Below are 26482 nucleotides of genomic sequence, written 5' to 3'. Positions count from 1 at the left end.
CCCAACATTACCCAAATGCCCAAACCAGACAAAGACATTATAAGAAAATAAAACCACCGACCACTATCCCTCATAAACATAGACATAAAAATTCTAAACAGAATTTTAGGAAATCAAATATACAGTGATAAATAAGAAAAATGATGAATCAAGTAAGGCTTATTCCAGGAATGTGAGATTGGATTAGCATTTATCAGTCAATGTAATTCACCTTATTAACAAACTAAAAAATAAAAATAATATGATTTTTTTCAATAGTACAGGAAGATATTTAACAAAAAACATTTGTTTAAAAAATTGTATCTTTACTGAACATGTACAGATATTTTTTGACATCATTCCTCTAAACAATAGAGGATAACATAGCATCTTCAGGTACATAGCATTTTCATTGTATTAGGTACTAAGTAAACTAATTGTAAGTATATGGTAGGGTGTATGCAGGCTCTCTGTAAATACTATATCATTTTTCTAAAGAACTTGAGCATTTGCAATTTTGGAATCCATGTGGGGTACTGAAACCAATCCCCCATGAATACCATTATCAATGAATAATTAGAAGACAACATTTTAAAAACCTAAAAAATTTAATAGCATCAAAAAATAGACATTACTTAGGGATAAATCTGACCAAAGATAAAGAAGAAAGCTATAAAACATTTCTAAGAGAAATGAAAGAAGATCTGAAGAAGTAGGAAGATATATTTTGTGGGTGAGAAGACTTAATGTTGTTTATGTTTATTCTCCAAAACTTGACCCACAGATTCAATGGAGTACTAATCAAGTTCCCACCCAGTTAGTGGTATCAGAAAGTCATACAAAGGAATCTATCCGGAACACAGATCAGAGATGAAAAATTATGCACATGAAGGAAGGATCAAGGAGTGTCAGACTACTTCTTGTAGGACTTCCAAAAATAGAAAATAATGCATGCAGATAGGAGAGAGAGATGGTTCAAAGAAAAAATCAGAGAAATCTCCCAAATTGAGGAGGGGTTCAAATCCTCACACAGAAAGTGTAAACAGTGCTAAGCAGGAAACATACCCAAACATATCCATAGACCCAAACCTAAACATGCTGTATTTCAGCTTCAAGCATCAAAGGGTAAGGAAAATACTGTGAAGGCTGCCAGAGAGCAAATGCAGATGACTTATGAAAAAAAATGAATAAAGATGTAAGAAAACCAGTACAGAGACTATTTCAAGAATATTAGATATTAAGAAAATTGGAAAGGGGGAGTGTATAATCAGCATATTATAAGTAAATTATATAGATTGTTAAGAGGAGCTAAGCGTCTTGGAAGAAAGGAAAAACTAGAACAAGAGAGATGGAGGTTGCGGAGGGGCAGTTCACACCCATGCAGTTGGCTGTTTGGGGTGGTCTCTCTAGAAGAGGGGATCTGAGCTGAACTGAAACACTGGAGTGGGCCCCTTCCTCGCAGATGTCTGGGGCCAGAGTGGTGGGACAGCAGTACAAGTCTCTGAGTTGAGAGAGCCTATAGTGAGGAGTGGCCAGGAGACCAGAGAGGCTGAGGGGAGAGTATCAGGAGATGGGGGTTGGAGAGGTGACCTAGTGGCAGGCTCAGAACTTTCTGGAACACTTTCCTACTTGCGTCAGGTTTAGCAAGAGGATGGGGACGGTCCTGCAGAAGCTAGTCTAAAGTAGAGGAGAACCGTGCAGAGCCCTTGGGCAGGAGACCTTGAGCCCCCAGGGCCATGACCCTTCCCTGACGGGCATTATTTCTGATCCAGGACTGAGAGGTGGGGTGAAGGAGAGTTCACGGCTGGGCAGAAGCCCATCAATCTCTCAAGGCTGCCTTCCAAGTCAAGGGTGATTAAATGACCCCAGTGACTTTATAGATTCTCCAAATTGTCTGACCCACCCTTCCTTTTAGATGAGGGCCATGTTGCAGGAGGGCACAAACACTGTGGGTTTCCAACCCATCTGAAACCTTAAATAATAATAAAAAAACCCCATAACATCCACCTTTTACTATTTCACCCTGTAGAAACAGAGGGGGGCTGTCTCTAGCCCCAGAGAATCTACCATCGCATGGTTAGATCTCGTGAGCTCTTCCCACAGGGGGCCTGAAGAGGGGCCCGGTTCGCAGATGGAGGGTCCTGTGTGGTGTGGAGGGGCTTCACGTCTGCTGGAGGCTAAAGAATTTACAAGTGTACTCAGCATTCAAGGCGTATTTGGGGGCTGAGAATATTTGTATTGTGTGTATTTTCCCATCTTCTAAAGCCAGGAATGCCACAAATTTTGGTGGTAACCAATAACCACAGTGTGACAGATAATTTTTGTCTGGCAAAAAAAAAAATGCAAAAATCCACTGGATCAGAGTTGCCTGGTACAAGCTGGAGGGCTTGGCATAAGGCGATGTCTCTGCTGGGACAGCCCAAGTCACAGTTCACTATTCCCCTGGTAACTGTCATTCTCTTCCCATATTCTCATCAGTATCTAATAGACAGTTTTTCAATGAAATGAAGCACAAATCCTAGCAGGATTAATGTGAATATGTTGCCGTGTTTAGGTGGACCCTTAACTTTGCAAATGGAAGGCTTTTACAAATGTCATTCCCATCTTTAAGGTGCCTCCCCAGTTGCCAGACTCCATGTCATAAATCCAGAGATTCTTATGCAGGCAGATGGCGGCATGGATAGCTTTGCCTTAAGTCTGCACTAGGAGGGAACATCTCCAGCTTTCCTCTTGGGATCGTCAGGAGCAAAGCTCTCTCCCACTCTAGGCTCCTGCTCAGCAAGTCCAGTGCCCAGCCTGGAAACCAAGACTGGGCTGGCCAGTTCTGGGGTCAGGACTTACTGGTCAAGCTGTGGACTGTGACCAGCTTAGGTGCAGCAGTGTTTAACGATCCACAGGGAAGCTTCTCCAAGATGCTTCCACAGGCCCCACGGTTTTTGTTGTCGTTTTGAAAAGACTGGATTTTGGTATTAGTTTTTAGTTATACGTAACAGTACATTCTATCTTGATATATTTATGCAAGCACAGACTATATCTTACTCTAATGAGGGTCGCAGTCTTGTGGATGCACACGATGGTGAGATTCACTGTGGTCTATTCGTGTATGTTCACAGGAAACTTAAGTCAGATTCATTCTGCAGTCCTTCCTATTCCCATCACCTCTCCCTTCCCTCCGTTCCCCTTTGTCTGATCCAGTGAATGTCTACTCTTTCCCTCCAATCCCTTGACTGTGTGTTAGTATCCACATATCAGAGAAAACATTTGACCTTTAGGTTTTGGGGATTGGCTTTCATTATAGTCTTCAGATCTATCCATTTACCAGCAAATGTGGCTAAGTAATATTCCAGATATGTATTTCACATTTTCTTTATCCATCTATTGAAGGGATCTAGGTCTGTTCCATAGCTCAGCTGCTATAAACATTGATGTGGCTGCTTATAGTAGCTGATTTCAATGAATATATATCAAGCAGTGGGATTACTGGTTCAAAGTTCCATTCCAGTTTTTTTGAGAAATCTTTATACTGCTTTCCACAGTGGTTGCACCAGCAATGTGTGAGTGTGTACCCTTTTCCCCCCACATACTCACCAACATTTATTGTTTCTTTTATTCTTTTTTTTTGAAGTATATTAAATTTTTATTAGGTTTTCACTCTTTATAGTTATTTACACTTCTGCATTTCTTTGCAGTTTGCAAATGTATTCACATACATCTAATCTTACTAGTTCTTTATTTCTAGTCTGTGAGGTGCTTCTCACCTTAATCCCTTAAAACATCTTTATGGAACATAGTCATCTCCATATCACAGATGAAAAAATGACAGAAAAGAGAGGTGAAGTGACTTGCCCAAGTTCCCAGAGCTTTTAAGCCATGGCTCAAACTTCAAATCCAGAGACCCTGCTGTGAGATCAGTCTGTGTCATTCCCACTGTGACGCTGCCAAACTCTTCATAATGACTTTCAGTTTCAGCCTTTATTCTTCCTTTTTTCAATCCACTCAAGAACCAAAACTTCTCGGATTTTGTCCTTCTTTGGTAACTTTTCTGAATAGCCTGTCTCAATCTTTTGAGAATTATCCTAAGCAGAAACAAGGGCGCCAAAAATCTATTAGGTAGTTTATAGTTTTAAATACGTATCTTAGGAATTGGGCAGCACAGATCACCCGGTTCAAGTTAATTGTAGAGGAAGTGGTGGCTCTGAGAGAAGGGCTGTGAGTCAACTTTGACAGATTCCAAGCAGCTCGGCGCGGTATTTATTGTAAAGCAGGTCTTCGTGCATACCACCAGGCAGGCTGAACTTGGCTTCATGGTCTGGAGTCCCAGGTTGTGGAAATGACAGGCAGGATTACACTGGGCCACGTTTTGAGGCTTTCTGGTCCCATTTCTGGCCTCTTGTCCTTGACATGACCTCAGTAAATGACAAAGACTCACCACCCCACAGCAGGTTTGGGTTGGCCCGCCGCAGGTTGGGTAAACATGGATCCCTCTGGGCACCTTCCCTAGCTAGGGGCTCTCTGCCATCACTTCTTGTTCAGGTCTGCCAGGTCTACCCTTTTCTGGTTCCTTAGGTGACAGGGACACATTCAGCTGGTGTCTGGGTTTTGAGCATCTCCCTTTACCTTTCTTTTGCAGTTTTCCATGGTTCCTATTCTACCTCTGCTCCTGATCCATTCCTGACCTGCGTGTTTTATTTCTGTGAAGATTTTGTTTGGCTGAAGCTATGTCCACCAGCCACAAGTCAATGCTGGCTTTACCCTTCTCCAAAGCTCCTACTCTTCGTCCACCACCCTAACATGGCAACTGGGTAGCCTGTAGGACAGCCCCATCTTTCTCTGGCTCTGCCTGCCTTACATCCATTACTTGTGTTCTTGATGGTTGCCTTTCTGATGGGAGTGAGATGGAACCTCAGTGTAGTTTTAGCTTGCATTTCTCTAATTGCTAGAGAAGTTGAACATTCTTCATATACTTGTTGATCCTTTGCATTTCTTCTTCTGAGAAGCGCTATCCAATTCTTTGCCCGTTTATTGATGGGGTTATTGGAGGTTTCTCTGTTAAGCTTTTTGAGTTCTTTGTGTATCCTGGAAATGAACATTTTATTGGAGGTGTGGGTGGCAAAGATTTTCTCCCATTCTGTAGGCTGTCTCTTAGCATCCTTGATTGTTTCCTTTGCTGTGGAAAAGCGTTTTAGTTTGATGCCGTCCCATTTATTGATTCTTGATTTCACTTCTTGGGCTTTGGGAGTCTTTTAAGGGAGACTTCCAAGAAGTCAGTTCCCCAGCTGACATGTTGAAGGGTTGGGCCTACATTTTCTTCTAGTAGGTGTAGGATTTCTGGTCTAATAGTTTTATCATCATTTTAACCAGAATGTTTTTCAAACTCTTCAGAGGACATGGATCCGTCCCCGTCATCGTTTGAATGTGGTTTGTTCCCCAATGGTTCACGTGTTGGGAGTTGAGGTGGTAGATCTTTTAAGAGGTGGGGCCTGATGGGACTTCTTCAGGTCGTAGGGAGCGTATGTACCCTGGACGGAAGCAGGCAATTCTCCTGGCTCCTGAGTGAGTTCTGAGACAGTGTTATAGAAAGAGCAAGCCCAGCATCTCCCTTCAACCTAGTCTCCTGTCTTGCCATGAGACCTCTCCCTCCTGTACTCACTCTTATTATTGTGATGTCACTCACCACGGTGTTGTCATCTGTTATGCGGTGCTCACCAGAGCCAAGAGGAAGTGGTAGGCTCCATGCCCTTGAACCCTTAAAGCTAAATCAGCCCAACCTCAGGTGTTTGGCTATAGTGATGGAAAACAGACTGATACAAAGCACTTCACAGAAAACTGGGAATGTGCCCTTGTGCACAGGAACCTTGGAAGAGTGACATTGACTCTCCCAAGGAAAGGACTGTTTTTAGTAGTAGCAGAGCCCGCTGACCAGTTCAGGCTTTAGGAAGATAGAAATGCATTTTTAGAGTTGCTCAGCCTCAGTTTCTCCTTCTGCGAGGGAGAGATCTGTGTTGGTGGCCAGGGCTGGGAGGACCTCAGTGCACTTGAAGGTCCAGCCTGAGGGTGGACTGCAACTGCCCCAGCAGGCTGCATACTGACCTTTCAACCCATTGTCTCTCCAACCTCCTGTTCCAGCTGCCCACCCCTCAGCCCAGGCCCAGGACCGACCTACGGCCACCGTGTCACCCCTGCGCACTCAGAGCTCTCCATCCCGCCTGCCCGCCACCAGCCTCAGGCCCCGCACGGTGGTGTCCCCACAGCACAGCCAGCAGCCCCCGATGCAGATGTGCCCTCGGCCAGCCATCCCCCTCTCATCAGCAGCATCAGCCATCACACCTCCCAACGTTAGCGCCGCCCACCTCAACGGGGAGGCAGGGGGAGGGCCCATCTGTGGCCTGTCCACGTCCAGCCCTACCAACACAGGATGCAAGCCAGATGACAAGAAAAATGAGAAGGTAAGTGGTCCTTCCTGAGCCAGCCCTGGGCCTGACCAGCTGGTTATCGGAGCCCTTTGCCCTGGATGCCAGCGGCACCTTGGACAATTGAGGCTTGAGTGTGTGCCCAGGTTCTTGCCCATGGATGCACCAGACATGTGACAGAGGGAGTCCGAACCAGGAGAGCAGCTGGCTGGAGTGGAATCTGGCCTTCTGGCAGGGCCAACACAAGCTATCTACAGTTTCACACAAATCAGAAAATGATGTCTCCCTACTCGCTGTCATTTGTTCCTTAGTTTCTTCTGCTGAAAAATAAGTTTCATATATCCATCTCGTTAGAACAAGATACTTATTTTCATGCGCTGGGATGATATAGTAATAAGTATATAAATCTGCATGTATGCAGTGTGAACAGCACCCCCACCCTTTCATTCTTGTGTAGTCCACAACCTGTTCAACCATATGGGCCAGGCCTAAAGGAGAAGGAGAAATGAGAAAGACAAGATGATGGCAACCTGATATTTGACGTGGACAGAATTTTCAGCTATTTTTTTTTTAGCCACAAAGAAAGCTGAATTGATTTCATAAAATCTGAATGCATTGGACCTTGTGGCCAGCCAGCTAGACCCTGGACTGGCCAGGATTAGAATCCACATTTCTAAATCAGTGCTGTTCAGCAGAAATAATATAAGTTACCAATAAAATTAACAATTGTCTAGTAGCCGTGCTTTTGAAAAGTAAAATTGATTTAAAATAAAATTAAAAAGTGAAATTCATCTGGTAGCATAGTCTATAAAACATAGTTCTCAAAATATTTTTGTTCCAACATATAATCTACATTAAAAAAAAAAACTATTGATGAGATATTTTACTCTTTTTTTTTTTCCACATTAAGTTTTTGAAAGCCCGTGTGAAACCCCGTGAGCCGTCTGCAGGGCTCAGGGCCACCTGCTGCTGTGGCGGTATTGGACAGCAGGTCCAGCTGTTGGCGGGGACCACTCTGTTTATTCTCCATGTGTGAACAGCTCTTCGTTCTCTCTTGATCACCCCACATTCTCTGAAAGCCTTTCCACGTAAAGTCAGTCTTTGAGTGAGGGCGTGTTGGCGTGTTTGCACACGCACCCAGGATATCAGATGGTGTGTTAGAAGTGAGGACAGCCCCCACCGCTCTCCCAGGGACATTACAGAACTCGGCATTGACTCTCTGACCCTCTGCCCATGTTCCTGGAGGCAGACCTCAGCAGGAACCCGGGGGAGCTGTGCAGATGGACCACCCCGCACTCCAAAGGCCTCAGCATCTCCCATCTCCTCGGGCCCAGAACTGTGTCACTCCCATGCCGAGTGGTTGGAAGAGGCCTCGTTATGACCAACCCAGGCCACGCTCCCAGCTGGTAAAGCTCACACCTACTTGAGACTACAGGCACTCAACATGAAGTGACATGATTGCTGTGTGTTTTGTGCCCATATCTGTTTGAAAACCAGTTCCCTTCCTCCTTACAGCCCTGTGTTGAGGTGCAGCTGGGTGTCGCTGGGAGACAGAGGTGGCGGGTGCAGTCTTGCCCTTTCATTGGACAGCTTCCCAAAGAGGCAGTCTTCTGGCCTTCGGAGCTGCTGAGGAAAAGAACCAGGGAACAGGGGCCAGTCTTAGGAAGACAGGGGTCATAAGAGTTCTGTAAACATTGCTGCTTCTTTGCCTTGGGATTCCCTCTATTCATGAAACAGGTCAGCCTGGCTTCAATGGGGCTGTTACCGAGTGGGTTTCTGTGGCACAGGGTCGGGCTTGCAGATACCTACACAGAGGTGACAAGTTCACCGCAGTGGCCCTCCTGAGTGTACAGCTAGTGGAAGTCAGCCAGGACCACTGCCAACATGCCTGGGGACGCTTGGCAGGTTTCTGCTTCCACTCTACCTTCTGCCAACCCTCCTCCCACTTCAGCAAGGAGCAGCTGAGTCCAGGAGGTACCCAAAGTGTCCCCTGAAACGAGGCTCCTGGGTAACCCTGCACGTGATGTGGCACCCTCTTCCTTTGGTAGTCCCCAAGCCACCTCTGGCAGCAGAAATGCCCAGGCCATCACTCAGGACAACATGGGGAGCAGGCCAAGGCGTGCCCCAGGCAGGAGGTCGCCTGGGCTGTGTGAGGCCAGCTGAGCACCGGCTCAGAGGCTCAGCAACCCCAGAAGTGAATGGTTCTCCCCAAAAGAGGTGCACTTTTCCTTTCTCACCTCTCAGACAAGCAGAAATCACACTGGTCAACAAGATCACCTGTTAATGTCTGTCCCTGTCTGTATTTCCTGGTGAATTTTTTCTATTTTACAGCAAGGCACAAAATTGGTAGCAAAAATCTGTGGCCGTTGGTGGTTGAAATTCTATTCATTAATCAGGAGCAAATGACCCAGTGGTGCAGGCCCAGGCGAGGAGCCAGGTTCTGAGCCAGGCATGACTTGAAGCAGCCCCCTGTCCTCCCGTGACTACATCTGGACAGACTTTGGGCACCTACTGGTCGGTTTCACATCTTTGTTGGTGGTTCATTTTAGACATGCAGGTACCAAATTACGATGAAAGGACTTTCAAAATGTATTTGGTGGTGTTCTCCAGGCTGTTTCTCTCTCTCTCTCTCTCTCTCTCTCTCTCTCATTACTAGGCTGTTTCTCTTGATAAACTTTCTTTAGGAAAAGACAGTGGGCTCCCAGCTCTGCTGTTCACTGAGCCAGACCTCAGTGCCAGTGTGGAATTCCATAACACCAAGCCCAGCTGGAATTCCATCCAGGTGCTTCTAAGCATGCGCATGAGAGAAACCTATGATTGTGGGGGCCCTGGACACGAGGGTGAGGAAACTGGTAGTCTTCTAGGAGCATGGTGGGCTGATTCTCCGGCATCCCTGGTGTGCAGGGCAGGAGGCCCCAGACCCAGCTGTATGTTGGTGGTGTTCTTGGCTGTGGTAGAGGTTCTTGGAGGCTGGTCCTGGGAGGCCAACATTCTGCTGTTATACACCTGGGGACTGGCCCTTCAGCCCTGCTGAGCCTATGTGTTACGGCGTCCTTCAAGACAATGCACGTGCTGTCGGGTGGCGATTCTCTCTGTAGTCTTAGTCCAGGTCCAGAGCTCTCCTTTGGGACCTGGACATCTACCATCGCTGCAGGAACCTCTGCATGCTCTTGTCCAGGTGCCCACCCACCTGCTCTCACGGCTCCCTGAGGGCTGCACTGTGACCGGGCCACCAGCGCTTCCTTTCTAGAGAGCTTCCTGCTTCCCCAGCAGTACACAGGTCACCAGGGGCCTGCCATCCACTGGAGACCAAGCCTGCAACTGTGCCGCGGTGGAGACTGGATCCGAATGGGGTTAGGATGGAGACAGTTCTGATCGCTGTCTGATGATCTGATTAGCGTTCTCCAAAGCACTAGGGACCCCTCCAAGATCCAGGTTCGTTTGGGTTGACCAGGAGTCTGTTCTGCTTGGAGATGGGTCTGCTCGGGGGGGTCCTGGGTGGCCTCAGAGGGACATTTCTGAAGCTGCCAATCTGGATCGGACCCTGGAGTCACTGTTGAGTGTGGGGTACCTCGGGGCTGTCTAGATTCCTTTCTATCCCCAGATTAGGGAGGTTGGAGGCACTCTAGGGCAGGGGGAAGACCCCAGAGTGTGGAGACCTGGTGTGGGGTCATGGTCTGCAGAGGTCGCAGCAGGTGGCCTCATTGGTGGTCTCCCCATCAAGGGTCTTGGTGCTTTAAAGAAGGGTCTGGATAAAGCTTTTGGAATAATTATGTGGTACCCACAAAACACAGAGTGGGAACCAAATCTGGTAAGACTTTTAAGAGGCTATATAGGATACAAGTTACTCTTTTACCCTTAAAAATCAAATTTAATGCTCAAAACAACCATCAGATACCACCTTTTGGGTCCACTGGTGATAGTTTCCTGGTTTTGAGCCCCGCCGACACGTCAGCACCCGATGGATGGCTCGTCCCTCAGGGGACGTCCAGGGGAAAGTCAGGCGAAGAGAAGGGTGCCTGTCCCCCTCTGGGGCCTCAGCCGGGTCCCTGACCCCCAGTCAGAGGCCCTTCACACTCATGTGTGCACTGCAGGGAACCTGCACCCGCCAGGCAGAGCGCAGGGCACTGGGGCTCACAGTGATGGAAGGCACAGCCCTGGCCCCGAGGGAGGCAGAGCCCCGTCCAGGTAACTGTTGAGGTAACTGTGAACAGCCCACTGCAGGAGAGTGCCGCAGGCCTAAGAACAGGGACAAAGGGTCAGCAAGAAGACGCATGGTCAGCAGGGCACAGGGAGGTCTTCCCAGGGGACAAGTGGGAGACCCTCCCTGCTGAGGGACAGCCTGACCAGAGGCCAGAGGATGCAGCCTAAGGTGGGGGCCCATGGGCAGGTGGCAGGAGCAAGGCACCTCCACTGCTCAGCCCTTGGCTCTGTCTGGGGTTGGGCAGGAGGATGGGATTCAAGCCCCATCAGAGGACATGGGTCAGGAGCCTGGCCTGGTCTGACCGGAGCCCCTGGCCGTGTTCCTCTTACAGCAGCTGAGCCCCGTTCTGAGAGAGCTCCCCCGCTAAGCACCTAATGTTTATGTAACTGTCTCCTGGGTGTCGGGGTTCCCATGAGGTGATCGCTGCAGCAGCCCCCTCAAACCATCCAGCCAGGCTCACGAGACACCCCGGTGATCCCAGAGACTCAGGAGGCTGAGGCAGGAAGATGGAGAGTTCAAAGCCCGTCTCAGCAACTTAGAGAGGCCCTAAACAACTTAGTGAGCCCCGGACTCAAAATAAAAAATAAAATAGACTGGGGAAGTGGCTTAGTGGTTAAGTGCTCCTGGGTTCAATCTGTGATACAAAATAAAAAAAGAAAAAGAAAAGAAAAGAAAGAGCCCCGTCTAGTAGATTTAGCCCAATGCTTTCAATTTCGTTTGGATAGCATGGATCGAGTGCAGTAGGCTGGAATGGATCGGCACACATACTGCACACAGGAGGTGCCAGTGTACTGGGGAGAGGTCATCACCGATGCTATCATGTGTGCTGAACCCTGATATACAACTGATTTCAAAAAAAAAATCACAAAACCATTGGTCCATACCCTTTAAAGAGTGCCTTGTTCAGAGCCCAGCATCTGGTGATCTTTGTTGGCTAAGGAGGGCTGGAAAAGCTGCTGGCCATAAGTTTGCTTCTATGACTTATGGGGACTTTTTTTACTTTATGGGACAGAAGAAAGTTCACTTTCTGCTTTTGGATAAAATAGTTCCAGTTTCACAGAATAATAGAATATTAGAACTGGAAGGAGCCTCTGAGGATCTTTTTATTTAACATCCAATTATCCCTGATGCTCTTGAGACTCAGGGGTGTTGAAAGATCCGCCAGGTGCCATTGGCAGCAGAGCGGGCACGAGAACTCTGGTCCCCTCACCCTTCTGTTTTGGCCTTCTCGGCTTCAGTGTGCTGACTTGGTGGCCTCGCAGTCCACATGAGGCCATGGCCCCAGGTGGGTCTGGCTTGTCTGGGAGTCCCACAGGGGGCCATCCAGGGTCGTAGCTGGCAGGAATCCAGGAGGCTGGCCGGCCCTGGAGATGGGGTGAACCAGAGGTGTCAGCCTTCAGCTCCACGCCAGACTCAACTTCAGTGAAGCCCTGGACCAAGTCCCCGGGGATGACATGACCTGTAGAAGTCAGACCATGGGAAACAAGTCTGATCCCAGCAGTGTGACCATAGCAACAGCAGTGGGGCCCTGTGAGTGGCACGGAAGGTGTGGGAAAAGAGTGTGCAGATGACTCGTTGACATAGGCACGTACGTATGAAATACGTCTCCTGTGCATCGGTCATGCGTGACATAGTTCTTTTCTAAAAGGCCCATATCATATAGGATTTTGATCATATTTTTAAGAAAAGCCCAGGCCTGTCTAATCTGAAGAAGCTTGAGGATGATGCTTTATTGTAGGGAAGAATCACTAGCCTATAGATTTGGGTTTTTTTCAAGTTGGGGCTTCCTGCAACCAGCAGGCCTTCACCTTGGGATCCCACCTTCACTCTTTCCCCAGGGCAGCCTGGAAGGGGGCTGCTGCCCCTGACCTCTCAGCAACTGCCAAGGGGTCTCTAGGCCTCTTTGAGGCCACCTCTGTGCCCCTGCCTTCTCTCTGGTGGGTGAACGCAGCCCATCCAGGGCAGGGGGTGCCCTGCTGGGAATGCTGACTCAGTTGTGTGTCTGAGCTCCAGAAGTGAACTTGACCTCTGGCAGAATCCTCACTCTGAGCTTGGGGGAGGACTTGTCCTTGGCTGGCTTGTGGGTCAGGCCCAACATATGGAGACCCTGCGGTTGTCACCTGCTGCCTTGGCCACAGCAGGATGATACCTGAGACGTCCCTGGACCGTGGGACTGTTAGAAACGCTGCGGCTGCATCACGGAGGCATCTGGCAGTCAGCCAGCCGTGGGCTGGGGAAGCCCACATCCATCTGCACATGCCTGCTGCCAGCTCTGTCGTCCCCAGAACCGATGTTGGCAACCTGGCTGGGCGGAAGGCCCTGGAGTCAGCTCCATGTGGGTAGGAGCCCTGGTGACTTCAGAGCTGCTCCTCCCTCGCCCGCAGTTCAGCCGCCTGCGAGGAGGTGAGGACCGTGGCATGTGCTGGTGAGTGATTTCCAGGCTAAAAACGAGCCCATCTGAAAAGCCTGAATTCCAGCTGTCCCTGCAGGCAAGCTTCCCTTGGATGGGGCATGTGCCAGAGTGTCACTTCCCCTTCTTCCTCCCGGTGATGGGACTCTCGTTCTAGAGCAGACCATGAGCAGGGCAGGGTGGTGGCCTGGTCAACGTGGAGGTGAGGGGTGGAGAGAGCCTTCCTGTGTGTCTCTCTCGGGCACGCGAGGCTGGGCCACCCTTACGTTCTCCCATGGAGACCCTGTGGTCTCTGCACTGGGCCGGGACTTGGTGAGTGCTCCTCTGGACCTCAGGTTGATTGAGGATGTCTGAGACCCTTTCAGAGTCTGATGACGGGCCTGAAGTCCAGCAAGATGAGGGGGCCCATCCAGAGTCACACTGCTAGAAAGTGACTGGGCCTAAAAGTAGAGCCCTTTGCCCACTCTCTGCCCTGAGCTTCTACCGGCTACCTTCACTTCCTGGGTACCCAGGGGTCCATGCCCCTGACCACTCAGGAAACGGACAGGTTTCAGAGGGCAGTAGGAACCCACATTATTCAGCAATGAGTGGAGCTTCACTTTGGAGACAGAAGGCAGAGAGATTAATTAACGTAGAGGGTGGACCTGGGGTGGTGGGCCTGGTATGAGCCGGGACTCCTGTTCAAGGCCATGTGACTTTGAACGAACCCCTTCTCCTCCCTGCGTCTCAGTTTCCTGACTGTAAAATGCGGTGACAGCACCTACCATCCTGAGTTTTGGGGGAAGAGTGAATTCACTAATTTCATGAGTGCATAGTAGAGTATTTAGGATGAAAATATAAGAAGTTAAGAACTTGAGAGCTGGTTGAGGATCCCATAGGTATGACATAGATCCAGAGTAGGACTTCTTCCCGGAGGCTTCCATTAAAGATCAAAAGGAGAGCTGATTTTGCAATTCAGAAGAAAATATGCTCATCATCACCCAATTGAGGTGCTAGGCGACTCAAAAATGAATCCTAATGGTTTGAGGCAACCTATTTGTAACATGGTATTCATTTGTATCCTCTACAGTTACCATTTCCTGGTTCATTTTTTCCTGTATTCACCATGGAAACCTGGATAGAAAGATAGAGTAGGGGGCTAGGGATTAAACCCAGGACCTCACACGTGCTAGGCAAGCACTCCTCCACTGGGAGCTACATCTGCACCCCTTTTGTTTTTATTTTTAAATGGGGTCTCACGAAGTTGCTCAGACTGGCTGGGAACTTGTGATCCTCCTGCCTTAGCCTCCTGAGTAGCTGGGATCACAAATGTGCGCCACCACGTCCTGCTAGAAAAGGATTTTTAAAGCTTCAGCTTATAACCTGACCATAGAGGAAACCAAAAGAAAACTATTTTATTCACAAGTGCAGTTTCATCTGCAATGTATTAAAGCAAAATTCATCTTTAAATAGTCACAAACTCTAGAAACCGAATCATGTGAGCTGCTTGTATTCGCCACAGGGTTCCTGTCGTCCTCCTCACAGGCCACCACTAATAGTCCATCAGGGTTGTTGAGTGCTTTGGGCTATAGTGCCACACGGCTTAGCCCTCCTGAAAAGCATGGCAGGAGATGTGGGACACAGGCCCAGGAGGGGCCAGGAGCTGCTGGGCACGCTGATTCCCACATCAAGCCTGTGGGAAGTCCCCCTTCAAAGCCTGCCGCCTTACCCTCTTCCTTTTCCGTGGGTCTCTTCTCAGTATTGCTTGTAAAGACATGGGGTATATTTTTCCAGTCTTCCTCGCCCAGAAAAACTCAGCTGATGGCATCCGTTCAGAAGAAAGACACATACATGCCCCATAAAACACACCAGAAAGGAATGCTCAGACTCACAGGCAGACACACCAGAAGCAGACCGTGTCACTGTGGTGGGATGTTCAGAAGAACTGGTGGGTGCTTTTCCTCTTAGTCATGGACCTACAGGCCATGCTGAGGAGGCACAAGGACAGCAGTGGGGTCGTGGTTGTGTTGGTTGTGACTTTATTGTGTTTTGTTCACGCACCCAGGTGGCAGGGCGGGGGGTGGCTCTGTCCCTTCAGTGGGATGAGGCAACTTGACCCTCATTTCCCTGGAGGGTGAAGTCACTCTTGGCCAGACTCGACTTTGATTTGCCTGATATGTTATATGCTGGGTAATTTCTTCCAGGCCACCTCTCAACAGACTCCAAGATGTAATTGCATATGGTAGAAGAATGAAGCTCATTAATCTTTTCAGAGAATTCACACTCGAGCCCTATTTCAGATTGGGCTATTGAGCCAACTTCATAAAAATGTGGTTGCTTAAGGGTCTCTTCATAAGACTGACAGGAATGGGTGATCTCTGACTGCAGAGCCTGCCTCCTTCTGCCAGTTTGTTCTCTTATTTAAAATCACCTCACAGATACCTGAGGCTTGTTTAATATTAAAATGTGAATGATGTCTTTTGCTACCCATGGAAACATTTAAAAAGTAATTATGGGTTTGTAGCTCCAGAGAACCTATGGGAGAGAGGGATGGATGGTTGGATGCTTGGACAGATAGATAATTTCTTTATCTGAAGGAATGGGCTCAAATGACCAAAGGCCAGCAGGTCCAAAATCTGTGGGGCAGGCCAACAGACTGGCAACTCAAGCAGGACTTCTTGCTATAGTCTCAAGACAGAATTTCTTCATCCCCAGGAAATCTAAGTTTCCCTAAGGCTTTCAACTGGTTAGGCAAAGCCCACCACATTATCAAGGTACACATTTGAAGTCTGCTTCTTGACTTAAATTTATTTAGTTGTAAGTTTTAATAACACCTACAGAATACTTTTACAGCAAATCCAGTCTAGTACAACAGTACTAGTAAGTACCCTTGGTACTCAGGATCAGCCATCCCAGCCCGCACAGCAATTCTTTACTATGCCCGTGACAGACAGGCACGGGATCCCAAAGTGGCCAAGTGGCAGAGGGGACTTCCAGTTCAGTGGAGCCCTGCCTCCAGGTGGAAGCACTCCTGATTCTAGAACTAAGAGATCCAGCACAGCGTCACACCGTGGGAACATGAAGGAAGTTTTGCTGGTGGGTCGCTGGGGATAATCGTGAGGGGTGCCATTTCCACCCATGACTCCTGGGCCCACGGTCCTGACTGTGGGAGAAGTAGCACTGCACATCGGGTGTTGATTCTGAGCACATGCAGCCTCTTGGAGAAGCATCCCCCAGCCCTGCAAGGTATTGTCACCTAGCTGGCATTGGAACTGAGTCTCTGAAGAACCACGCCACTGTTCTATTAACAATCAGAAAACGGGGAACATGGCGAGACCAGTGAGTTCCATGAGCACAGGCCCACTGCTGCACGTCTCTGGCTGTGAGGTAAGTCCCGTGGTCAGAGCATTGCTGTGCAAAGTGCTGTGACAGCAGGGAAGACCCTCTGCCAGTCCCTGGATGGCAGTTTTGGCAGAAGCCGTCCTTGCGAGGAAGGCAAATCTATTCCAGTGGCCAAACACCAGACTTTCCATGATGGATGTGACTGGCCCAGTATAATCAACCTGCCACCAGGCTGTAGGCTGATCACCTGGAGAACAGTGCCTTATTGGGGGGGCTCAGTACTGGTCCCTGCTGCTGGGAGATTGGCCACTCAGCATTGGCCACAGGATGGCCATCATGCATGGTGCCGAGCTTATCGATAATCTCCATTTCTGCCACCGTGGCCATTCATGAGCTCAGTGGGATGACTGGGGAAAGAGGCCAACTGGTATCCACAGAACAGGTCATTCCATCTGCTTGGTTATGAAAATCCTTCTTTGGCTATAGTCACCTTTCAGTAAGCACTCACATGGGAGGCAAAGAGCATCGTGTTTCTTTTTCCAGAGAGGGCTATCCACATATCTTTTTCCAAATTTCCTTGTCACCAACTTCCCAATTGTGTGATTTCCAAGTCCCTGATCATCCAGCCAAGCCATTGGCTACAGCTCATGAATCATTCTGTAATCACACTGCTGGCCATTTCTCCTTCCAAGAAGAGTGCACAGCCAGGTGCACGCACTGCGGAAGTTCTGCCCCATGGGAGGACTCCCGCACCACTGTCCTCCAGAGATGTCCCAGAGAGGGGCTGCAGCATCGCAGCTGTCTACTTCTGAGTGGTTCTTGTGTATCTCTAAATCAACCCGAGCGTTCCCTCCCTTTGTCATCCGATCGTAAGGGAGTATCACTGAGGCCACAGGTGCAGGCTGGGAGAAGGCAGGCAGTGCAGCAGGAGAGGGAACTGCGGCATTGTTGTCTCATGTACTTATCTGTGCCCTCGGCATCTGCCTGCCTGGATCTGATCTCATGTTCACCAGATCCATTTGAGGACTGGTTTGCTGCGGTGCATATCCAACTTTGTGGCTTGGTGTAACCCCAGATCATGACGGGCAGCTGCCAGATTGTGGTCACTTGGTGGCCCACAGTTAAGCATTCAGTGTATCCTAATGCCCAGCAGCAAGCCAAAACTGTTTCTCAAAAGGAAAATAGTTTTTGGAAGAGGTATGGCAGGGTTTTGCTCTACAATCCTCAGGGCCTGCATGTTAATTCAGATATAAGGGGTGCCAGCAGCTCCACACAGCATCCCTATCTATAGTGACACTTTAAGCACCACTGGATCCGCTGGATCACATGGCCTGAGGGGCAGAGCAGCCTGCACAGGAGCCTGAACCTGAGCAGAGCCTGCTCCTGTTCTGGGCCCCACTTAAAAAACTAGTGTTTGGGGGGACTCAGTGGTAAAGGGGTTGGAATAACACACCCAAGTAAGAAATGTGTTGCCTCCAAATCCAAAGAAGCCTAAGAGGGATAGCAGGGGCCGAGTGCAATAACTTACCCTTCACCTTGGGAGGAGGGATAGCACCACTAGACCCCTAAAAACCGAGATGGAAAACTCCTGAATTTGAGTCAGATTTTCCCACCGTCTGAAACCCGAATGTCTTATGAATGAGGCTAAAGTAATTGCTGCTTCGTGCCCACTGGGTCTAATCGGTGTGATGATATTGTCAATGTGCTGGACCAGTGTGGAACTATGGGGAAGGGAAAGGATATCCAGAAGCTGTGAACTAGATTATGACACAGGACCGAAAGGTCGCTGTCCTGACCCTGATTCTAGGAGACCCCAAATTTTAAGATGGTGAAGGTACCAGCTGACAATATAACTAATTCTGACGGTCTTTGCTAACAAAAAAAAAAAAGTGTTTTCCAGATTGATTGCTGCACTCCAGATACCAGAGGATGTGGCGTGTTAATATCCTTAAGCAAAGAAACCACATCTGGTGCAGCAGCTGCAGTCATGCTCACCACTTGGCTAAGCGTACTGTAATCCTCTGTCATTTTCCAGATCCATTTGCTTTATACACAGGCCAAATTGGCAAATCAATGAGTGTATATATATATATATATGGTGAGGTCCACCACCCTTGCATCCTTCAAGTCCTTGATGGTGACAGTATTCCTCCAGGGATGATGGATTGCTTTTGGTGTGCAGTCATCCTGGGTAGAGGCAGGTCTAACGGCTGACACTTGGCCTCTTCCACTGTCAAAGCCCTCATTCCATAGGTCAGAGAATCTGGATGGAGATTCTGCCAGCTGCTGCTTGTGACAATTATACATGCCACAGCTGTGGAAAAAATATAGAAGCCATTAGCACACACACTGGACCCACTGCAAGGAGGGCCTGAGCTAAAAGTCCATGGATCTCCATAAGCCCCTTCCCTGACTGCCGGGCCACAGTGACGTTTCAGGTGACCTGGAGGCAGTGTCAGTTCAGAGCCAGCGTCCCGCAGTCCCCACAAAATTTGATCATGTCCTTTTACCAGTGCACATTTACCCAGTAAAGTGGATCCTTTGGGGGAATGCTGGAAGAAAGATCAACAATATAAAATCCTGGCATGGTTCCTGGGGTCCTTTCTCAAGGAAATCCTCCTCCTCTTCATGGTGGGGATTCTGGGGGTATAAACTGCTTCAAGTCTGGGAATTGATTCAGAGGCTGTGACTCTGTGCCATTTTGACTTATGCTCACTAGACCTAGGACTCTTCTACTTACACTCATCAGGTAAATTTAGTGGGCTGCCCGTCTGTTTCTCTTCTGTGGACAACATGGTCAGCTAGCCAAATGCTCAGGTCGGCACCCGTCAGAGCTTCCTGATTCGAGGGCTGCACTGACTGCTACCTATTATAGTCACCGTGCCCACTTTGGGTTTAGTGATCCAAAGCCACCCCTTGGCCCCTGTCACCCTGGGATCCAATGACTCCCAGGTTTCTCAATCCAAAGGCCACAGGTCCCACTGTAAAGGCTGGTCCACGGGGAAAAGCCATCACAGTGCTCTCCAATCATGCCAGGCTCTCTCCGCACATTCATTGTTTATTACAGTCATGGTGAAAGGTGTGTCCTCTGGACCCTTCTGGGGTGGGAGAAAGTCTGAACATTTCAAATTTCTGATTACTGTGCAACTTGGAAACAGGAGGTACTTTGGAAGCGGTGGGGAAAGAACCCGTCATTTTCCCAAGACGGATAGAAGTGATGTTCACGTTTGCTTCCACTGGAATCGAGCGATTTAGACCACTCAACACCATAAAGAACCATAGCTTCTGATACTGATATGAGGAAAACACCAGGATCATGGGGAAAATGCCCCCAGTAACACTGAGAGATGTGGAGGAACTGTCCATTTCTCGGCATGAATGGCTCATATCCTTTCTAGAACTCTCTGGTTTGTTGAGATGGGCTTTTAGGCCTCCGAGAGCCAGAGGTGGTGTAGACATGGCAGGGAATGCACAGTCAGAGTGTTCTCTCTCGAGGGGGGAAAAAAAGTCTCCTGTACAAGCTGTACCCAGCAGGAGGTCACCAGGAGACACAGGGACTCTCTGGTCACGAGGCTCCCATTGGTGGAGCTCAGTACTGAAAAGAGAGGTGTTAGCTGCATGAGCAGAACCCCTGGACCCACTCACCCCGCAGTCCTGTCCGCATGACTTCTAAAGGGGGTCACTCAGAGGCTGCTCACATACCTCCAGGGACAGTCACCTCTTCCCTAAGGAGTTGCTTTTATGGCTGGACTATTGTCAAAAGGTTTATCTTGTGTTGACTCTAAATGTACAGAGCGAACACAGGTGCACTCATATACACACATTCACATGCACATGAGCATACAGTGTGTATAAATGCATACTCACATACATGCCCAAATATACACAGCACACAAACCTAGGCATATACACATGCATGCAAATATTCATGTGTGTAAGGTAGGCCTACATATACATGTGCATACATCGTGTTTTCAGTTGTTTATGCCTATACACTTATAAACACCTGAACTCATACACGGACTCAGATACATACATACACATCATGCAGAATTTATCTACTTCTGTGAATTCTGCCATATTATGATGCATTTCCCCCTTTAAAAATAATCCTTCTGATATTAGAAGTCATCCTCTCAAGATATTTTTTTAAAAGACTTTTTTTTTTTGCGGGAGAAGGTATAGCTCAGTGGTAGAGTGCTCATTTCACATGCATGAGGCTCTGGGTTTGATCCCCAGCACTGAAAAAGAAAAAAATACTTTTTTGAGTAATTAAAGGATTAGACTGAGGACTCAGATCCACTGATGATGGAAATGTAAAATGATGCAACTACTTAGGAAAGTAGGTTAGTAAATTTATAAGAAGTTCAACATACTCACCTGTGACTCAGCCACCCACTGCTATTTACCCAGAAGAAATTAAAATGTATGCCTTTACAAAGATTGGCACGTAAATAATCACAGCAGTTTTATTCGTGACAACTTCAAACTGCAAACAGCCTGTCAATTGACTAAAGAATTGAAACAATAGTGTGGTTCATCCATACAGTGGGACAGAACTCAGCAATAAAAAGAAATGAGGTGCTGATACACACAGAGATAGAGATGAAGCATAAAATCATTAAGTAAACCAGATCAAAAAAAAAGAATGCATATTGGATGTGTCCATTGATATAAAATTTTGGAAACTATGAAGTAATGCATAATGACAGCTCAGTGATTTCTTGGGGGTAGGGAGATTCATGAGCAAAAAGCTGGTGGTAGAGGGAAAGCATGTCACAGGGACTGTGTGGCGGCTCAGGGGCATGCCTATGTCAAAATGAGTCAGTATCAAAAGTAGTTAAGACAACAAATTTACTTTCTTTTAAAAAAGAAAAGAAGAATGTAGCAGACTTTTGTGACTATGCAGATTTTAGAGCCAGAAGACTGAGAATGATTTACATATTTATTTCAAACCGATATTTGAAATAGAACCTCTACCTTGATGTGATCTTACTCTACTGCTTCCCTTCCTGATCTGACCATTTCTGAGTCTGCCTTATATCATTCAGGGTAGCATACAAGAATCTTAAAACACGGCTTCATTTTTCATGCAAACAGACCTCTTATGCCATTTAGACAGACTGATCCACACCCCTTCTCCCAGGATGCAGGCACATAGATCTGCCGCTGAGGTCCGCCATGGCAGATACAGAGAGACCCCTGGAGAGTTTCTTCCAAGAAGATACATGTTTCAGCCCAGAAATGACACACACCTCATTGGCTCACAAATTTTCCCCCAACTCATTGATAGAAACTGGGTACCGGGCCCAACTGGGCCCAGGAGGCTCAGAGTTACATCCCAATGCAGTTTTATGTACTTCTGTTTACAGAGAAACCCACAAGATCCAAACAAGCAAATAGTCATAAGACTGGCATTCTCTGTGAATGCCGAAGAGCTTGGCCAGTATGTTTTTGATAAAGAACTCCCAGATCTCATGAAGAATAGCCAGAAGACCAACTGTGCCCTGGGAAGTGAGTCCATATTCCTCCGGTAGCTCAGATAGGAAGCTGGGAGCCAGGCGTAGGCACCACAACCACAAGGAATCTTGGTTCGGCTTCTGTGGAGGGTCTGTGCCTAGACAAGAATGGTTCTGAAGCGCGTTCCAGGATGGAGAACCTATGGAAGATGTGCATTCTTATCCTGCTCCTTGGAGTCGCTCAGTGTTGGCCATTTTAATGGAAAGAATTGTGTGTGGGTTATAGTGAAGCGCCTCCTGGCCATGGGCAAGCACAGAGGTGTTATGATTAGGAAAGGCAAGCCTAGATTCTCAACCATAAAGAAAGATTTCACCTGATCCCTCTGTGGTGGTAGGGCCATGGCCAACAGGCTGAGAATAAGGGCTCAGGGATTTTGTCACCAAAAGAGAATAACGGGACTTCAGAATGACTTATTTCCTTGTTAAGAATATTAGGGCTGGAAAGCAGATCCACAGGGTGCAGTGCTGAGGATGCACGAGCCTAAGATCTTGCTGTCACTCACCCACTGACTCTCACCCCATATGTAAGATCGGCTCTTCCAGAACTTTGTTGGGGATCACAAGAAGTTCCTGTGCTCTCTTGGTTCCCAGGATTCACTCTTTCCCTATTGCAAATCTTGGGGCCCAACACCTGTCTTTAGGGCAGATACCCTCTACATAGGTCCTGGCAAAAAGTTTTCAGGACATATGCCGGGGTGGGGTCTAGGCCCCACTCATTTTTGTTACCCATTGACTTCACAATATTCATGAAGTGCCTACTTTAAGCCCTGGCTCAGACAAGTTAGTCTGGAAGAGGACGAGCAGTTTCACCAAGCTCTGTGGAGCAGCTCAGACAGTGCCATGTTCAGTGCTGTGGAAACCCAGAGAGGGAGCCCGAATGATTGATGCCTGGAGCAGCCAGGTTGGGGGGGGAAGGCACCTGTGACCTTGTCTAGTATGGCCCTTGCTGGTGGAGCAGGGGTCGTAAAAAGATGACCAGAAGTGGAGGTCTGAGCCATGGCACCCAGCTCTGTGGACTGCACCTTAGACCCTTGGCAGAAATACCTTCATTCTGAATAGAGAAAAGTTCAACAGGCAAATGGTACTGACATTTCATTCCTCTTGGCCGATAAGACATCACTTCTGTTGCCCAAGGCAGAATCATTGACAAAAGTCAACATAGGAATAGTCCACGTGGGGTCAGGAGCTGCTGTACTTTGTGGGTGAGAGGGCTGCCACACATGTTACCAGAACAGATGCTGGGATGGGTTCTGAGACCCTTCTTTTTTTACTCTCCCCTCCCTGTCTCAGTCTTCATATCATGTCCTCAGTAGAAAATGGTCCCAAGTGTTTAGTCACAGGAGATAAGCCAATGCAAAGTCCAAGGAGAAGTCATCTGGCTCTTGCACGGAGCACCTCTTGTTAAACCTTTCCCCCATTCTTCTCTGCTAAGACTGTTTATTCAGCCACAGGGAAAGTACACATTGGACCATTCTGCAGAAGTCGGGAGCTATCTGGATGGCAGTCCATGTAATTTGGTCTGAGAGGTATGCCACTTGCTCCCAGGATTATACTAGTGACTCAGGGAAAAGCAGGCAGGCCCCTGGACCGTGTGGACGTGTAGACCGGTGCACACCTGGATTCTGACATTTCAGTATCTTTCCAGTTCTTGCTCTCACTAGTGATTTTCATTTGATAATAATAACCACATGTGCCTCCACGGTGGTGAATCCTTAGACAAGGAGAAAAGACCAAAGCAGGGCAATTATTCAGGGAGGTGCTGCCTGGCCAGGGTCGGGGCTGTCTCAGTGAGTGGCGGCAGGAGAGGACCCCCTGAGTTCTTCCTCACCTGCGTCTCTGATGTGGTCTCTAGGTTGTGTGTGCATCCCTTGTTTCCTGGAAGCAGTCTGCCTTGAGAACCAGACAAAGACAGGAAGAAAATCCAACGGATCCCATGGAGCTGGCAGGGCCACCTGGCAATGCCTGGCATGTCATGTACCAGCAATAAGTGCTAATGGAAATAATAGCTTCAGAAATCCTGGCCCCATGCACGGAGCCTGCTGCTTCTCCCGTATGTAACTGAACCGACCTGCTGCTGCCTTGCTGGTTGGAGGAAGTGATTTCCACCCATCTGTTTCATTTTTAAGAAATATTCAGGCACACCTGACTAAATAAGAATGTGTTCAGTCTCTCTGGTTCCATTCCAGGCATCTTTCGGAAGGATGCCAGATTTTACAAGACTGCATTTGAATGCATTTCATTTAATCTAATAATTTACAGAGGCACTGTATTTGTTCTACAGAAAACAAGCTGGGGGCCTGGTGGTGATCGAAACACAAAGCAAAGTTATCCTGATGGGAAAACACTGTCCCATAGCCCAGACACATCACTGAGCAAGCAGGGCTTCTTATCTGTATTCATCCTGCCTTTTGCCCTAATCTCCTTTGAAATGATTTTAAAGAAATTAATTTTATGCTATAAATTCTACTGGGTTAGCAGGGCCTTTCTTACCTTAGCAACAAGATAATGGTGTTGGGACAAGGGGGCGAGAGAACAGCAAAAGGCATTGCTCCTGCTTCTCAGATGCTGAGTCCAAAAGAATTTGCAGAGAACTGAAACCTCAGCATTTTAATCCTCCCTCATTTAACAGTATTAAACCAAATGGATAGACTCTGTCGTACTCTGTGAGAGAGTTTTCCAAAGGAAAGGAAAAGAAAGGAGAGCAGCTCCACATTTGGGCAAATAAGCAACGCCCAGGGTCTGGTCTGGACACGATTTAATGCCTGGGCACCTCTGAGAACTTGGGACTGACCCCACGCCTTGTCTGAATGGGACATATCCCTGCCATGGGCAGCTTTACAAATTATGAAAAATTTTGAAATGCAAGTCGACATCATGCTCAGAATACAGAGATTTCTGGGCCCACTATGATTTGTTTGTTTGTTTTGTACTGGGAATTAAACCCAGGGCACTTTACCACCAAGCTAAGTCCCCAGTCCTTTAAAAAAATTGTTTTTAATTTTTATTTGTTCTTTTTTAATTATACTTTCCCTCTGCACACTCCTGGGGATTGAACTCACGGTCAGTTAATCACACCAAGCCACATCCTTAGCCCTATTTTGTATTTTATTTACAGACAGGGTCTCACTGGGTGGAGCGCCTCACTGTTTCTGAGGCTGGCGTTAAACTCACAATCCTCCCGCCTCAGCCTCCCAAGCCGCTGGGACTATAAGTGAGCGCCATCACTCCCAGATAATTAAACATAATTTTTGAAAATAGGGTCTCACTAGTTGCTGAGGCTGACCTTGAACATGCGATCCTCCTAGTCTGGCCACCCAAGTTACTGGGATTACAGGTTCACCTCACCACGCCCTTTAGCCAAGTTAGCTCTTGGCCCTGGATACAGGACAAAACGGTTAAGATCTGAACCCTCACAGTCCATTGTAGCAAACGCCTAAGACAGAGTAGTCCCCCTTATACCCGAGGGCTACATTCCAAGATTTCATGGGGTGCATGGATAGTTGCAAACCCCATATTATAGTATGTTTCCTATACATGAATCCCTATGATAAAGTTCAGTTTATAAGTTAGGCACAGTAAGGGATTAACAAAAATAAGTAATAGTGAAGCTTCTATCTGGAATTTTCCACATATGACACTTTCAGGCTACAGTTCACCATGGATAATTGAATCCATGCAAGGGGACACAGTCGTGGAGACAAAGGAGAAATAACTTCTTAAATACTAGTCAAGGGGTCAGAGATGGTTTCCAAAAGCAACTAAAACTTGAACGAGTCTCTTGGGAGGACTTGGTCTCAGGTGGAAGGAGGAGAGGAGGAGCTAGTGTCCTGCTGCAGCTGCCCAGGCTGGCCCACCTGCTCCTCAACTCAAGTAGCCTGGCTGAGAGGCCCCTGTGCCTCCTGGATACACCCACCACCATAGCCCCAGGGGGTCCTTTCCTGGGGCGTCTTTGTGTGCCCCAGCCCTTCAGCAGGGCTGAGGTTACTCCTCAGGTGACTCACCCCTCACAGGAGAAAGTCACCAGACACCACCTTGTCCTGTGGGGGCTGGAGGTCAGTGTGGGTTTGACAGGGCTCCAGGGCAGGAGACTCTTCTGCCTCAGGCTTCTTCGGCTTTGGCTGGGCGACCTGTGGCTTCCGTTTGATGTGCAGCACTGCAGTACAGGACGGGCTGGGCAGGACCGGGAGGTGGGGATGGCAGGTTTGTTGGTGGCAGTTATTCAAGATAGGAAGAAGGGCACAGGGTGTGAGACTGACAATTGTGTACCAGGTGAGAAAAGAAAGCCCTATGGGCCGGTTAGGCTGCAAGGGTGAGCTACTCACCTGCCCCAGAGCCCTAGGGGTGGGGGGCTGTCCATGGGTGTGCGGCTCAGGAAAAACGTGGCACAATTAGGGGTAGGACATATCGCTCTGGGGACCTGTGACAGTAATGCATGACGCCTTTGAATGAGTGTGAGTGCAGAATAGCAACTGGGTTCCCAGGCCACAGGCTTGTGGGTCACATGCACTTCAGACCAGCCCAGGCTCAGGCATCTGGAAACTTCCCTCTGCCTTTCTCCAAGGTGTCACACACTTCTCTGCCATCATGGGAAACAGTGGACAGGTCCAGGTGGCTCTGATAAACTGTGGTTCCACACTCT

At 48.2% G+C, this 26482-nt stretch overlaps 1 protein-coding gene across 3 annotated transcripts in view; it reads left to right on the top strand.

Moving 5' to 3' along the window:
- Window positions 1–26482, top strand: part of Sh3rf3 (SH3 domain containing ring finger 3) — a 329875-nt gene that overhangs the window by 278709 nt on the left and 24684 nt on the right. For all 3 annotated transcript variants that reach the window (XM_078028833.1, XM_078028832.1, XM_078028831.1), the window contains one exon: window positions 6106–6425. In XM_078028833.1, the coding sequence (XP_077884959.1) occupies window positions 6106–6425 (320 nt within the window). The remainder of the gene's footprint in view (window positions 1–6105; window positions 6426–26482) is intronic.

The sequence above is a fragment of the Ictidomys tridecemlineatus genome, chromosome 12, assembly GCF_052094955.1.
Source record: "Ictidomys tridecemlineatus isolate mIctTri1 chromosome 12, mIctTri1.hap1, whole genome shotgun sequence".
Taxonomy (NCBI): Eukaryota; Metazoa; Chordata; class Mammalia; order Rodentia; family Sciuridae; genus Ictidomys; species Ictidomys tridecemlineatus.
This window is presented reverse-complemented; position numbering and strand designations above follow the sequence as displayed.